At 27.7% G+C, this 17,961-nt stretch overlaps 2 protein-coding genes across 2 annotated transcripts; one reads left to right on the forward strand and one right to left on the reverse strand.

Moving 5' to 3' along the window:
- Window positions 1-3,296: 3,296 nt before the first annotated feature.
- Window positions 3,297-4,864, reverse strand: LOC135929067 (zinc finger MYM-type protein 1-like). Its single transcript, XM_065465563.1, has 4 exons — window positions 4,821-4,864; window positions 3,838-4,505; window positions 3,501-3,791; window positions 3,297-3,457 (listed from the first exon to the last, which is right to left on the reverse strand). The coding sequence occupies exons 1-4, from the start codon at window positions 4,862-4,864 to the stop codon at window positions 3,297-3,299; spliced, it is 1,164 nt and encodes a 387-aa protein (XP_065321635.1).
- A 637-nt stretch (window positions 4,865-5,501) lies between these two features.
- On the forward strand, window positions 5,502-7,181 carry LOC135929077 (piggyBac transposable element-derived protein 3-like). Its single transcript, XM_065465571.1, has 3 exons — window positions 5,502-5,625; window positions 5,951-6,255; window positions 6,306-7,181. The coding sequence occupies exons 1-3, from the start codon at window positions 5,502-5,504 to the stop codon at window positions 7,179-7,181; spliced, it is 1,305 nt and encodes a 434-aa protein (XP_065321643.1).
- The last annotated feature ends 10,780 nt before the right edge of the window (window positions 7,182-17,961 follow it).

Here is a 17,961-nt window from a genome sequence, read left to right on the forward strand (position 1 = left end):
TATGTTTTTTTTTCAATGCAAATAAAATATATAGGATATTTTTATTTGATGTAAATATAAATATTCTATTTTCCGATATTTTTTTCGGTTTACTTATTTTTTTATATAAATAAATTGTATATTTTTTTTAAACAATATTATAATTTTATAATTTTTTTATATTAAATAAATCGTTCAGTAAATAAATGAGTTATATGAATGATATAATGTAACTAGTTACTTTTGAAAAATAACTGTAACTAAATGTAACTAGTAACTGTAACTAGTTATCTTTTTGTCAATGTAACTAGTAACTGTAACTAGTTATGTTTCAAAAGTAACTTTACAACACTAGAAATTACCTAACCAGCGACGGCCTTGTGAAAGGGTCATTTATAATTAATATAGTTTAAGTAATGAATATCGATTAAATAAAATTTATATTTGTTGTTAAATATTATGCTAATAACCAGTGACAAAGCGCAAGGTTTATTACTAGTTGTCATATATGAAGATATATGTGGTGACAAATAGAAAGAAGAAAGGAAAATCGAAGACATACATTCATAATTATTTTTAATTTGAATATTTCTTTAATATATATTTTATATATGATATAGGATGGAAATATTAATAATTATAGGGAAATATCAATAGTAAAATTATAGGAAAATTTATTGGAAAATTAGAAAGTTAAGAACTAAAAATATAAGGAGTTATTAAAAGGTTTAAATGACAAAGAAGTTTATTTATATTACATCGGTTGAACCAGAATATTTATTTCATAGGAGTACGTCATAGTATACACAAGCCTACAAGATTATTTTAATTGCTTCAGGTTGAATAATTTAATAGGTGTATGTCATAGTACACACAAGCCTACATTAGAATTAAGGTAAAGGAAGGAAGATTATTTTATTTGATGCAGGTTGAATAATGTTATAAACGTGTGTCAGAGCACTTATAGCCTACATTACTATAATAGTTCTGGTAAAACAAAATAGGCGTACAACATAGTATAGATAAATCTAAAGTAAATGGAGATAAATTTTGAAGAAAATGGAATTTCCAATTTAAGGGGAAATAATAAGGATTTCATTAACATATTTTAGTAACTTGGAACTTTTAAAAAAGATTAAGAGGGAGGATAACTTTATTAGGATTAAATTTTCTTGTATAAAATTGAATAATAAAGTGGAATAAGAAGTGAGAATCAAAATGATGGATTTTTATATAATGATCACTCTTAAGGAGAAATAATTTTAAAGGGAGAATTCAAAAAAGGGTTATAAAGAAAGGATACAAAGGGAACGCGAATTTATATATTATGGGGAATATTTTTAGAAAATTATGGGAAAAATAAATATATAGTAAAGAAGAGTGATGTAATAAAATAGGGAAGAGAAAATTGAATAAAGAAAGGATTTAAAAGTTTGTGAATGTGGTGTAGTGGAAGGGTTAGTTGGAAACTTTTGTGTTAATTATTAATTAATTGGAGAGAGAAAAGAGGTATGAAGTAAAAGAATCAAGGGAAAGGAAAGGGGAGAAGAAGGAATGGAAGTAGAATAATTGGTAGCAGATATGAAGGCTGATTGGAAAGGAGTGATAAAATGACATCGAACATAGAAGTCGAGAAGCGAACGATAAAGATTAGAATTTTGTTATATTTTATCTATGATAAATTTAAATTTTCTTTTGCCTTGATTTTAATTAGTCAAGATTATTTGTAATTTTACGTTATATTTTCACTATTATAAATTTTTATACAATTCATTCTCAAGATACGAGAATAGGAATAATTTTATTATTTACTTAGGAATTTTAAGCTATATTTTCTCTATCTAGTTAATAATTAATTAATAACTGTTTCTTCTTCTATATAATATTATAATACTACACATATATAAACACCACCAAAAATACATGATATTGTATTATATAAGAAATGCAGTGGCGTATCCAGGATTTTCCTATGGGGGGGGGGGGGATATTTTTTTTGGGGGCTTCGCCCCCAAACCCTCTTAGCTGGCCTTCGGCCAGGTCTTATGTTTTATTATTCTATTAAATTATTCATAAAATTATATATCTTTTTTTAACTTTTATTTTCTAATTTGTGCCTAATGATATTACTATTTTTTATTATTTTAAGTTAGGTATGTTATATTTAATAAAGTTTTTTTAAATGTAAAGTTGAAATAAAATGTCATTTAAAATTTGATTTAAAAACTAGCCTCTGCTTAAATTCTTATACAATATAAGTAGAATAATTTTTTTTATTGAAAATACTACAGTGTATAAAATATTGACTAAAAAATAATCTAAAAAGCAAGTTTTTATAACTTCTCTCAAATGCAATATTATCAAAAAGTTTATTAAACACTATAACTATAATGTAATTTTTAATTTTCGTGTGGATGTTGCCAATTCATCTAGAATTTCGTTCGTCGTTGGAACTAAATCTCTATGAATATTTAACATGGCTAATCCATTTAGCCGAGATTATGTAGTAGTACTTCGTAAAAATGTCTTCAGCCTTCTCAAGTTTGAAAATGTCATTTCATTCGTGCATGTTGTAATAGGCAAACATGCAAGAATATAAAATAACTTCAAAATATTGGGAAATTGAGCCAAGATATCTTTACAACGATTTAGCGCATCAATGGCATGCTCAGGTAAAATAGTTAAACGTAATAAATATTTATACCATAATTCAAATTCGCTGATTAAATTTATCTCCGAATCAATATCGTACGAATAAAATTTGGCTAAATATTTTATTTTATCAATCGTGCCATGAGAAAATGAGGAGGGATTTTTGGGCAATAAAACTTGAAGATTTGCAAAGACTTGTTTTTTATCTAAAAATCGTACTTTTATTTGTGATAAAAAAGTGTCCAAGAATGGGATAAAAATAGATATTTTATAATAATCTTCAGTTGATCCAATATTTATATTGCATCTCATTAATTGCCTTGGTGCTAGACGAGGTTTAATTATTGATATATCATAAAATTGAGCCTTCGATTCAATATCTACATAAATATTATGAAAATATTCATCGACATTCGTTCTTATTTTATCCACCTGTTCATATATATTTTCTGCCAAATCAATTACCTGAACCAAATCTAAATTTGGTTTTTGTAGATTTCTACAAAGTATTGAACTATAGGAAAATAATTTATTGATGCAACTAGCAGCAATGATAAACTCTGATTGATCAATTGAATTCAATAATGATATCGCTTCTGACGACACATTACTATCTTGCCATTTGGTAATTTCATGTAAAGATATTCTTATCATCTCTTCTAGTTCTATAAATGCCGAAACTGAATCATGACGTAAACCCATCCTGTAGGGCACATTTTTTTTAATTTTTGATGATGTGTTTCGGGTGCATTCATTGATATAGTTCGATTCAAAACATCTGACCGTTTGGGATATTTAAAAAAATCATAAATTTTGGATATAATGGCTAAAAATATATTTAATTTATTTTATTTTATAAGTTAAAATACCCATGGAATTGCGTATAGAAGGTAGAGCACATGAATCGGATATTGCCAAATTCAACGAATGAGATGCACAATGAACATATATAGCGAAGGGATATTTTTTTAAAATATGTGCTTTGACACCATTTAAATGGCCACTCATAGCCGGAGCACCATCATAATCTTGTCCTCGCATCAAATTTAAATTTAACTTATATTTCTCTAAATTTAACAAAATAGTTTTGGCGAGGGCCTCCCCTCTCATATCCATAACTGGTATAAATTGTAAAAATTCTTCTAATATTTGTATATCACCTATGATGTATAATTTTTTTTATTATTAATAAAATTATAAGCTTACCATCCAGGCTTATATAGCGCACACATAAAGACATTTGTTCTACTCCAGAGACATCTGTGGTCTCATCAGCCAAGACCGAAAAGTAGGGTGATTTGTTGATATTTGTAATAATTTTCTTCAATATTAATTCATTGCAGGCATAGATGATTTCATTCTGAATTATTGGACTCAAGTAGGTCGCATTTTTAGGACAATTTAACAAATTGTCTCTAAGTATGGGATCTCCAAGAGATCTATTTCGAAGAATAGCTCTTAGGTTACCATCATTATTGTTGTTATCATTATCATATATCGCACCGCTATCTCTATGACCTCTAAGAGCGATACCTTGGATGCCACATACCAGGATAGCGTCAATTATTGGCGTTAGTCTTGATCTATTTTGCAAGACTAGTTCTTGCTTTCCAGTATCTATTATTCTAATAGTATCCATAGATTCTCCATTTTTGATAGATCGCAAGGAATATATTGTTTGTTCTGCATTAATATGATACTTATTATTTTGATGGTTGTTAAAAGTTTCAGTATCATCTTTCCATTTAGCAAATGGTGTTAATACTAAGCTCTGTAATTTTTGCTGAGCTCTTCCAGCAAATTTGGGACCAAATAAAACACAATTCTTGCAAAATGCACCATTAATGGTAGGAGAAAATGCAAGCCATGTCCACCTTGATAACCAAACATATTGGAACCTTAATTTTTTTGTTGTCGTGTCCCTAATAAATGGGAAAGTTATATCTGGTTGATATATATTTTCCAAAATCTCCAGTTTTTTTGAGGAGTTAAATCATTCTTTAGGAAATTATATATATCCCACGGTTGCCCTAAAAGACATTATTAAAATTTTATTTTTAAATGGTTGTCTTATCAATAAAAATCTGAAGAAAACTTTGTACTAACTATATTATATTTAAAAAATAGGTCACATAGTGAAGATCTGGCATAAATGGTGTTTGAAAACTGGCTGGCCACCACCCTTTAACCTTTTATCTTTGTACCTTACATAATTTTTATTACAAACATTCATTAATGTACATATAAAAGCATTTAATGATAATAGACAGCAGGCGCGTACGCAGGAATTTGGTCTGGGGGGGGGGGGGATAATAAAATTTTTTAAGAAATATTATTGTTTTTAAAAATATCAAGCATACATTTATTAGGATTAATAACTATTTCTAATACACAATTTTAAATTAATGTGAATTATAAAAAAATTATATGTAAAGAATCACTTAACCCTTTCGGTGGCGGAAGTGCAAATATAAAACCACCTTACGACCTTTATATCTTCTAAAGGAGTTAATCATATAAAATGAAACTACCACGAATATATATTAAAAGATATTCTTTTTCATATGTTTGTGGAGGAGTTATTTTTTAATTTTTTTTTTCGCGCTTTTATTTCAAAATACGTTTTCAACGGGTATTTTTCTTAAAATTCTAAATTTAATTATAAGTAAGTATATTCATCAAATATTTTTTAAATATATATATTCCTCACTATATTATCAATCTTTCTAATATTTATTTTTCATCAAATAAATAATATTTATATATTATTTTGATCTTTTTAATGTGGTATATTAAACTAACCATTGCCACTTTACAAAAATAATTGATAAATTTTGCAAATTCATTTAGCAATAATTTTAGCTTGTTATATGGATGATTATTTGAATATTCCATCTGAAGATTCTTCGTTATACTCATCCACTGATACCGAAGATGATTATGAATCTGATACACGTTACCAAATTGATAGTGATGACTATGAATCAGATACACGTTATCAAATCGAAATTAATGACAATGACAAGTCGGAACAAGTTATGAATGATTAATCTGGTACAAACCATAATAATCCTATCTGGTGCAAAAAATATTTTTCAGAACCAGTATTAGAATTTGATAAAATATCAGGTCCAATATCATCTCTAAAAAAGGACCCATTGTATCCATCTGATATATATAAAAAATATAATTACTTTCAATACCAATTTATATGCCCAACAAAAAAATATTAAATATCAACCAACAACTCCTACAGAAATAAGAAAATTTTTATGTCTTCATATACTTTTTGGAATTAAAAATATGGCAAATTACAAAGATTATTGGAGTTCTAAACCAGAATTCCATGACAATTTCATTTCATCCATAATGAAAGTAAAACGTTTTATTTGGCTTATGGGCCACATCCATATAAATGACAATATCTTAGAACCATCAAGAAATGATGAAAATTATGATAAATTATACAAAATAAGACCATTCATTGATAATATCCGTTCCTCCTGCTTGAAATATTTTCTTCCCTCGGAATATCAAGCAATTGACGAAGGAATGATTAGGTTCAAAGGCCGTATAGGATTCAGGCAATATATGCCTAAGAAACCTACTAAACGCGGTTTCAAGGTAATATGTGAATTTTGTCATTATTTATTTCGACTAAACTATATTTTTAGGTATGGATGAGGTGTGATAATTCAGGATATATGAATGATTTTAATATCTATACTGGGAAAAATAAAGAGGCTGAAAGTAATCTAGGTTATAATATTGTAACAAAGTTTTGCGAAGGACTTCAAAATCATAAAATATTTTTCGATAATTATTTTACGAGTTATACTCTATTATCCGATTTAAAAAAGAAAGGTATATATGCTACCGGAACATTAAACAAAAATAGGAGATATTTGCTCATAAAGAATATGGAAACAAAATTAACAAGAGGTGAGTTTGACTGGAGAAGTGACAAAAATATAAGTATAATTAAATGGCGAGATAATCGGGATGTATTTATAATGTCCAATTATATTGATCCAAGATCAGTGGATACTGTGAAGAGGAAAAATAAAAAAGGGGAAGTATTTGACGTAAAATGTCCAATGATGATAAAGATATATGATAAATTTATGGGGTCTGTTGACCATTTCGACCATTTAAAGTCTTTATATAAAATCTCGCGAAAGTGGCGAAAATGGTGGCTGCCAATATTCTTTTGGCTGATTGATGCGGCAATTATCAATTCATTCATAATCTACAATATTCTTACAGATAATAAACTCTCATTGAAAGAATTCCGAAGACAAATAATTGCTAGCGAATTGGCACACTGTAAAAATGTTGATAGGGATGATAATATTGAGAATGATAATAATTATACATCAATGCAAAGAAAAAATAATAAGCCTTATATCCTTCCAGAAATTAGACTAAAAAACTCAGCTCATCAACCTCAGACAGGAACCTCCAGAAGGTGTGCCCACTGTAGTACAAAGTTAAATCCCAGAAGAACAAGGTGGTCGTGCAAAATGCAACCTACCACTATGTCTAATTAAAAATAGAAACTGTTTCGAAAGTTTTCATAAGGTGTCTATGATATGAATTTGAAACCACCAGAGAGAGCCGCCATTTTAAATTAAAAAAATTTTTTTTGTGGGTTTTATATTATGCTATACATGAATCAATAAAAAAATTACTAAATATCGTGTTGCATCATATTAATCTTATCAGGGAACCTAAAGGGTATGACCCAAAATAGAAATTTGAATTTTTTGAGCTTTAAAATTTATATATAAAGTATAAAAAATTTAAATGTTAGAAATATAAATTAATACACAAAAAGCTTAGGGAATAATTGTATTTTGTATGTTATATATTTACAATGTAAAATCCAATCTTCGTTGGGATTGAGCTATTTTTTCAATTATCTCATCCTTGCTTGTTGTCAAATGGCTATGAATATTCAAAAGATCCAAACCTTTCAATTTACTTTCAAAAGTTGTACTTCTTGGTATGTTTTTCAGAGACCTGCAGGCCCGGCCCTCGGGCCGGACCGTATTGCCGGGTCCGAAATTTAAAAAAAAACACCAGGGCTGAGCCTGAATTTTAAAAAAAAACACCAGGGCTGAGCCTGAATTTTCAAAAAAAACATCTAAGCCAGGCCTGAAAATATTTTTTAAAAAATATCCGGGCCGGACTGTATATTTTAAAACAGCCTATATTTGAAATCGTTATTATTAGCTATAAAAATCAAAAATAAATATAATTTATTTTTTAAAAATCCGGGTCGGGCCTGAAAATTTTATTTTAAAAAAGGCCGGGTCGGGCCTGAAAATTGAGCTTAGCCGTAAAAATCTTTAAAAAAATCCGGGTCGTGCCCTGCAAATGGTACCTCTGCAGGGCTCTGTTATTCTTCTTAAAAAAGAGAATGTTCTCTCATTAGTTTACTATTGGGAAGAGTTGCTAAAACCCTTTTAATACATTGGGAATATAATCTAAAATGTGTTTGAAATAATACAGAGCATCCATAGCATTTTTTGGGACTGTATCAACCATAGTTAATCTTATAAACATAGTTATTCAGTTAATAAGGCATCATAAGATACTTTAACATCTTCATGATAAAAATCCAACAAATATTTTTTTTTCTATCACCATCTGAAAAAGGTTGGAAAGGCTTTTATGAATAATATTCGCAGATTGGTAAGTGCTGCATAATGAATTAAAAACCATTCATTTATTTGGTTTATAAATGTATTTGTACCTAAGATATACTCCTCTACTGATCCTATATTAATGTTTTAACTATGAGCTTGCCTTGCTGCATGTCGAGTGAGACAAATATTAAACACGTAGAGCTCTGCTTTTGACTTAACAATAACATATAAAATATGAAATTCTTCATAAACATTAGCCCTAATTTCCTTGAATTCTAATAAAATGCTCTCCGCTATTCTCATCTTCTTAATCAAATCATCATGTTTTTGAAAAGTAATACATAAAATAGTTGTACATTCTAATGAGAAAAAAAATTTGGAATAAGCATTGAATCCAATAATTTTCTTGCTTCTAAGGAAAAGTTTATTTCAGGCCATTGTGATATGTCAGTAATAGCAAATAATCGGCTCTTCTAACTCCATAAAAGCTGTTACTGCTTGATGGCGGAGACTCTATCTCGTAGGACAAGGTTGCAATTTCTTTCTCCCTGTTGGACAATTTCAGAATAATTATTATTTGACTAGAAATTTAAAAATGGTAGATAAATATTACACCACTAATAATTTGAAAATAATAAGATAATATTACGCCGGAGAACTTTAAATCAAAATTAATTGATAAACTTAGTGATGAATGTGATAATAAATGTAATTAAATATATATTTAATATGAGATAGGAATAAATATTAACAATATAAATTAATATAGTACTGTGTAAATTTAATTCAAAACATTTCCATATTTATTAATTTATTTGAAAATAAAATTATTTGACTTGTAAAAAGTTGTTAAAATAACATATTTATATATTCTTATCAATTTTTACAAGTTAAAATTCTTATTTACAAACGAATTAAAAAATATTGAAATGTTTTAAATTAAATCTGCACAACACTCTAAACAAAAATATTTTTGAAAAATATATCCGGCATCTGCATTTTTTGGCTTTGGGAAGGGGGGGGATAGGGATTTGCCCCCCCCCCGCTGCGTATGCCAATGATAGACAGGCATTATCTGGCCAAAATTAATACACTACATTCAAACACACATATTGAAATGAAAATGAACATATTATTTAATAAGCAATTGTTATGATCATTAATAAAAATTCCACACTATTAATATCTATCAAATTTAAATTTAATATTCTTATAATATTCACCAACTGCCTAACCTAATTTTTATAAAATATATGCTAGTGCTACCTACCTTTATCATTATTTCCTTCAATTTCTATTTGTACATTTTTTTCATGCTCAGACCTGTTTAAATTTTGTATATCTTCTGTTCTAAAGAAAAATGAAAAATATAAAATTAGATATTTATTAATTAAATTATATACCGTTTGATTTCAATATCTTTGTCCTTGACTAAAAATTTCTACATTTTTTATATATATTTTTGAATAATGTTAATGTACTCACAAGGAAAGGAAATTTAAAAAAAAATTTATTTATAAAAAATAAGTTTTATGTTGGAAAATTGATATTCAAATATTTGTAAAATTGTGATTTAAGGGGGGGGGGGCGGGGGGGGTGATTAAAATTTTTATTAGCTTAAAATGATATTTATGAAAACAGTCAAATTTGCGCCCCCCCCCCCCCCATTGGTTACGCGCCTGAAGAAATGCATAAACATATTAATTTGTAATTCAAAATTACTTAAGCAAATTTCCTTTATTGTAACAATGATCACCATAAGTCAGACTTATACGCGATTACTCTCTATTAATGCATATAAAGGAATGGAATTTTGGGGAAGCGCGAGAATTGAAACGAAACGGGAAAAAGAGATTTTAAAAGACGAAGGACAAAAAAATTGATATGAAAGGAAAATGGTGAGTAAAAGAATTGATAACGATGAACATGAAGTATAAGACAAATGGTGACGGCGGAACAAATGAATTGTTGTAGTCGAAATACGATAAATGAGGAAAGAATCAGAGCATTGATGTACGAGAGTACATCAGATGCCGAGAGTATTGAAAAAATAACAACTGAAAACTAGTAATCAAAAAGTTAGGATTTGGGTTGTAAGGAAGTCAATACAGAGAGAGTAGAATGAGAGCAACACGATAACTATGATGGGAGATGATGGAAACGAATATGAATCAAAGAGCAGGGACAAAGCGAAATAAATAAGGGAGATGTTATATATGAAGATATATGTGGTGACAAATAGAAAGAATAAAAGGAAACTCGAAGACAAACATTCATTTATTTTAAATTAAAATATTTAATTTTTTATTTTTTAGTATTTGGAGTTAGAAGATATTGTTTTTGATTTGTTATACAATAAAGAATCGATACACAATAAAAGTTTATATTAATTATTATAAAATATATTTGTCTTTGAGGATATATTACTAGAGTAACAATTAATTCTTTTATTTTCAATATCATATCCGAAAATTCTTTGTCATACCAAACATAACTTCCCATTGGGAGTAATAGGCATTTTTTTAAACGTAAAATTACATAATACAATCGCTTGATTAACGTTTTATTTATTAAAAATAACTAATTTTATATTTTTCCCCAATGTTTAGATGTTTTAACATAGTAAAAAAAATTATGCCAAAAATGTATCGTATGAACATGTTTTTTTAAATATATATTTTTAAAATTAAACAATATTAAATCTGCTTTCCTCAAATATGTTTTTTTAAGTTTTTTTATTGTTTTTTTAAGAGTAAAAATAATATCGCCGGGGTGGCCTAATGGGTAAGATGTAGGCTTGGAAACACGAGTATGAACAAGGACGCGGGTTCTATCCTGGTAAGAACCATAAAAACTTTCAAGTTTTTCTTCGATGACTGATGTGTAAAGACATAGGGTATGATGAATTTCGGAGCTTAGAGATGACACCCCGGTCACCGACAGGCCTGGACAGCCGAGTGCTAAGGATACCTGTCCAATAAACAAAATGAAGGACACAAATGAAAATATGAATATGAAAGCTAGGGCGTTCCCTCCATGCGACGCGCAGGGTGTAGACCTCCATCCTGTGAAAAATAAAGTAAAGGTCAAAGCAAAGAAGACAAGACTGGCAAGTTTGAATATTGGGACGCTTAAAGGTAAGACGAGAGAATTGGCATCAATGTTGAACAGGAGAAAAGTTGATATAGCGTGCATACAAGAGACGAAATGGAAAGGACAGAAAACTTTGATGATTGGAGATGGGTATAAATTGTACTATAATGGACTTGTTAGCAATAGGAACGGTGTCGGCATCATCCTCAGCCAAGACCTAACCTCTTCAGTAGTAGAAGTCAACAGGATCTCTGATAGACTAATGAAGATAAAACTCTGCATTGGTCAATCAATACTACACATCCTATCAGTATATGCTCCTCAAACGGGTTGCAAGGAAGAAGAGAAAGATGACTTTAGAGCTATCCTTGATGAAGCTGTAATGGAAATCCCTAAGGATGACCTAGTCATAATTGGTGGTGACTTAAATGCGCATGTGGGGAAAGCAATAGATAGCTACAAAAGGCATCATGGTGGTTTTGGATACGGAGAAAGAAATGATGAAGGAGAGCACGTACTGAAATTTGCGCAAGCCTTCGACCTTGCCTTACAACACCTACTATAGGAAAAAAGACAGTCATTTAATAACATATGAAAGTGGTACTAATAACATATGAAAGTGGTACTAGGAAAACACAGATAGATTACATGCTAATCTCTCGCAGAAGATTAAAAGATGTAATAGACTGCAAAGTCATCCCAGGAGAAGATATCGCCGCACAACATAAGCTACTAGTCGTGGATTTACACATCTCAAATAAATCCACTTAAAACAAGATAAAACTGGAACCATGCATCAAATGGGGCAAATTAAAAACAATGACAACATTGAAACAATAAATTGCTCACAAGTCAGTGAAAAAATATGGACAGACCTTTCATCCAGATTAATAGACACTGCAAAATCAACGATAGGCTTGACAAGAGGAGGCAACAAATCACACAAAGAACTATGGTGGTGGAATCAAGAGGTACAAACCCAGGAGAAAAAAGCCCTTTATAAAATATGGTACAAATCCAAGATGACAAGTCAAGATACAAAAAATCCAAGAGATTAGCAAGCCGGTGGCTAGGGCCAAATTTATGGCATACGATGACATGTACGAAGATCTACATACCAAAGAAGGGCAAAATAAAATATACAGATTAGCCAAACAGCGAGAAAAGAACTCTAGGGATAAACGGAGCTCCGAAAGTAATCAAAAATAAAGATGGGAAATTGATAATAAAGGAAAAAGAAATAATGAATAGATGGAAAGAATATTTTCAGGAGCTTCAACTTTAATTCCCACATATTGCATCTCGACGAACACTCCCCTTGTCAAAACCTTGTACAACCTATAACAGAACAAGAAATAATCACATGCCTCAAGCATATGAAAAACAACAAAGCTAGGGGTCCAGACGATATTCCAAGGAGATGATGGAATACATCTCCTCACAAATCTGTACAATAAAATACTTGGAAATGAAGAGGTCCCCCAAAAATGGAGGCAGAGCTATCTAGTTCCTATCTTCAAAAATAAAGGGGATCCACACAAATTGTCAAAATTACAGGGGCAACTAATGTCACACTGTCTAAAACTATACGAAAAAATAATAGAAAAAAGATTAAGAGATATAATCGAAAATATATAAGAATAATAGAGGATATGTATATGGGACATACAACAATGGTCCGTAGCACAACAGGTACTTCAGCAGGCTTCACAATAGCCGAAGGAGTTCATCAAGGGTCGGCTCTCAGCCCACTTCTCTTCATTACAGTAATAGATGTATTAGCACAGTCTATACCTCAAACAGTCCCGTGGAATATGATATTTGCAGATGATATTGTGATACTTGCCGAATCCAAGGATGAAATGAAAGAAAGGTTAGTAAATTGGATAAATATCCTAGAAACGCACGGATTAAAAGTAAATAGAGAAAAGACGGAGTATATGGTGATAGGAGGAGATGAAACGGAGAGTATTGATATAAATGATTGGCAGATATCCGCAATTGAAAGCTGCAAATATTTGAGCTCCGCTATACAAACAAACGGCACAATAGAAAAAGAGATAAAGAATAAGATTAATCAAGGGTGGTTAAAGTGGAGATCTTTATCTGGAGTGCTATTTGACAAAAGAATCCCACACAAATTAAAGGGAAATATTTACAGTTCCATAGTACAACCAACTATTCTATATAGTTCGGAAACATGGCCAACCAAAGAATCAGACGAGAGAAGTCTACAAACTATGGAGATGAGAATGCTGAGGATGATTGCTGGGGTAACAAGAAAGGATAAGGTGCGCAGTACAAGAATACTAAATAGTTTAAAGGTAGTGCCCATTAAGACTAAGTTAATGGTAAACAGACTTAGGTGGTATGGGCACACAATGAGAAGGCCTATGAACTACATAGGAAATAAAGTTGAAAGATTGGAAGTGATGGGCAAACGTAAAAGAGGAAGGCCAAAACTTCAATGGGGCCATAAAGTTAGAGCCAATATAAAGAAGTATAAAATAGATAAAAGAGATTGTACGAATAACATAAAGTGGAGAGAGATGTTGAAGGAGCTTACCACCAGAAAAGGTGAAAGCTAAAGAGAAAAAAAAAAAAGAGTAAAAATAATAGTAAATTTTGAACGTAATAAAAATAATATTATTTTTAGCAATTTTTTCAACGTTAGGATAAAAGAAAATTTTCAAAGAAAAAATATTTCCCTTATTTCTATGGACGCTTCGTCACTACTAGTAACTCATATTTTTTCATATAGTTTTATGAAAATAATCTATTTTCTGATTCGCCACTAGTTTTACTATTAGTTATTACCCCCAGTTATTTACCACCATATATTCACAACTATTTCCAATCCTGTTATTAGTAATGGGTTGGCCCGCTAGTCTTATAATATTATTAATAAATATATTATAAAGGTATAAGATCAAAATTATACTGAATTAAATATCTGAAAATTTTTTATCTGTGTTTACAAATAATGTTCCTTTAAAATAGTGAGCATAGTTAAATAAATTAATAATTCAAATAAAATTATTTTTTACATAATCTCCAAAATATTCTTATAACTGTTAAAAAATAATATTTCCAGATTAATTATATTATTTGATATAAATTTAAATAATAACTAAAATATATAAATAAAATGTAATCAAATCTATAATAATATTTTACTTAATCAATTTTTATATTCAAGTAATCTTATTTTATATTTATATAACAATGTAGCATATATTTCATAAGAAAAAATAGGCTTGTAATTTTGCAATATAATATAGAAAATATTTGATAAAATAAAAATAAAACTAAAGAATTATCAAATATTATGGTTTATACCAAAATAATGAATGGAATACATAATTAAAATAGCAATATACCTATCGGCCACTCCAAGAGGGCAAGGGGAAATTTCCCTCCTTCAAAAACATATCACTTTTTGTGAATATCATTTTAAGCTAATAAAAAATATCCTCATTAGTCCTCTTCCTACCCCTTGTCCCCAAAAAATGTATGCATATATCTTAAATAATTTGAAAAAAAAGAATGTAAAAGTTAATATTTTTTTAAACTAAAACTATTGACTATATTCACACTTTTTTGCAAAAAAGCATTTATATATAAAAAAACTGAGACCAAAAATGTTTTTTAAGAAATGTAATATAAGCCAAAGATAAATTATAAGACAAAAGTGAAATTTATTATAATTACTATTAAAAGATCCATAAAATTACTATATAATATAATATATCAAATAAAGTGAATAACTTTAATTTATTTTTCTTAATAAATGTAAAATTAATTATAAAATTATTGATAAAATTAAATTAAAATTAAGTAAAAAAATTAACACACAATACAAACACTGGAATATTAGTGTCGTAGATTTTATAGTATATCTAATTTTATCTAATATATCGTAAGACAATCTAATAATTTTACCAATAGTGAATCATATATTTTACAGAAGATTATAAATTATTGATATGGACATCATAATATTCCGGCAATGTTTTCGGCTGTGAGGTAGTGGTAGGCAGGGTAATTTTGTTATTTCGGCAAAGTATACATTGCCGAAATAACCAGGCAATGTGCACATTGCCGGTTTAAATCAGGCAATGTATTCTATTTTAAAAATTAATAAATTTATTATTTATTTGAGATTAATTTATTATTATTTAATATTAATTTATTATTATAAATTTATTTTATATTTTTTTTAAAATATATTTTAATTTGTTACAATATATTTTTTTGATTGATATTTTTTTTAAAATATATATCTTTTTTCTTGATATATCTTTTGATCGCTAATTTTTTTTATTTTTTGTGTTGTATGTTTTTTTAATAAATTTTTTTAAATATTTTTTTTTATATTTTTTATTTTTTGTGTTTATATGATTTTTTTTAATAAATTTTTTAAAATATATTTTTTTGATTGTTATTTTTTTGATTGATATTTTTTTTTTAAATATATATCTTAAAAAATTTATATTTGATATATCTTTTGATCGCTAATTTTTTTAACTTTTGTGTTATAGGATTTTTTTAATAAATTTTTGATTGATATTTTTTAATATATTTTTTTAATAAATTTTTTTAAATATGTTTTTTTGATTGATATTTTTTAATATATATTTTTAAAATGATTAATATATATTTATATTTTACGTAATTTAATCTATTTTATATCTTTTGATAGATAATTTTTTAGGTAATAGTGACAAATGTCATAATCGTTATTTTTGAACTTTTTTAAGTTTTTTTAAAGTAAATGGGTAAAAATATGTTTTGTAAACATGTTAAATTAATATTTCAGCGAAAGTGTACTATAGAAAAGTGACAATTGTCATAATCGTTATTTTTAAACTTTTTTAAGTTGTTTTAAAGTAAATAGGTAAAATTATGTTTTGTAAATATGTTTGATTAATATTTCAGTGAAAGTGTACTGTAGAAAAGTGACAATTGTCATAATCGTTATTTTTAAACTTTTTTAAGTTTTTTGAAAGTAAATAGGTAAAAATAGGTTATGTAAACATGTTAAATTAATATTTCAGTGAAAGTGTACTGTAGAAAAGTGACAATTGTCTTAATCGTTATTTTTAATATTTTTTGAGTTATTTTAAAGTAAATAGTTAAAATATGTTTTGTAAACATGTTAAATTAAAATTTCAATATAGGTGTACTATAGAAAAGTGACAATTGTCATAACCGTTATTTTTGAACATTTTTGAGTTTTTTTAAGGTAAATAGGTAAAAATATGTTTAATAAACATGTTAAATTAAATTTAAATATAGGTGTACTATAGAAAAGGGACAATTGTCACAATCCTTATTTTTTCAGTTTTTTTAAGGTAAATAGGTAAAAATATGTTTTGTAAACATGTTAAATTAATATTTCAGTGTAAGTGTACTATAGAAAAGTGACAATTGTCATAATCGTTATTTTTGAACATTTTTGAGTTTTTTTAAGGTAAATAGGTAAAAATATGTTTTGTAAACGTTAAATTAATATTTCAGTGAAAGTGTACTATAGAAAAGTGACAATTGTCATAATCATTATTTTTGAACTTTTTTGAATTTTTCTAAGGTAAATAGGTAAAAATATGTTTTGTAAACTTTAAATTAAAATTTCAGCTTAGATATGTTTTATATGTTTAAGTCACTAACAGTAATATCAACAATAAAATTCCTAAATTCGCCTTTATTTATATATTCAAAATTAATGATGAGTTATTTTCCTGCTAATCGTCATTCCTTGATTTTATTAAACTCGAGATTTTATTAATAATATATTAATCACTTCAAATGATAATAAATTCCACTATTATGATTAAACTTTAATCTTCATAGCCTCCGGAAATGTTTTTTTAACATAATTTATAATAGTAGGCCGATATAAGATTAAAATAATTGTAAGATTAATTTATTTTTTCCCAAAATGTTAACTATGAAATATATTAAATATAGAATCCTGCATCGGTTATTTGTATATAAATTAACTATAATATCTTTGACTTATTTATTTCAATTCTGTGAGTAAATACATTTTAAATATTTATTCACTTTAGTGAACGATTTGAAATTACAAGTTAGAGATACTATTGAAATTTAAATCTATCAAAGTATTATATAGCTTTTCGAAAATGAATATAATACGAAATTAATTTTAGCATTTTCAAAGTTAGCCCTCATATTTATATTTATTTTAAACATTTACTAAGATTAAACACCAAACATTCTAAGTTTATCTAAGTTTTTTTTTTTTCGAGAAATGAAGGCCTTTGGATAATTTTGTTTACTATATTTTATTGAATTATGCTAGGCTCTCTCTTTGAAAGCCTTTGGCCAATTTATGTTTTAAATTTTCATCGGGTTTATAATCTTTTTTTTAAATATTTCTCACAAATTTTATAAGGTCATTATTTTTATTCATTTTTTTATATTTTTGTGACATCGTATACGCACTTTTAGTTATTTGATAGAGGTAAATTCTTTATTATTTTAAATAAAATTAACCAAATCAGACACATTAAAATTTGTGAGAAGTATTTTAAAAAAAGATTATAAACCCGAGGAAAATTTA

The sequence above is a fragment of the Gordionus sp. m RMFG-2023 genome, chromosome 1 (genome assembly GCF_954871325.1).
Source record: "Gordionus sp. m RMFG-2023 chromosome 1, tfGorSpeb1-WG-v2, whole genome shotgun sequence".
Classification (NCBI taxonomy): domain Eukaryota; kingdom Metazoa; phylum Nematomorpha; class Gordioida; order Chordodea; family Parachordodidae; genus Gordionus; species Gordionus sp. m RMFG-2023.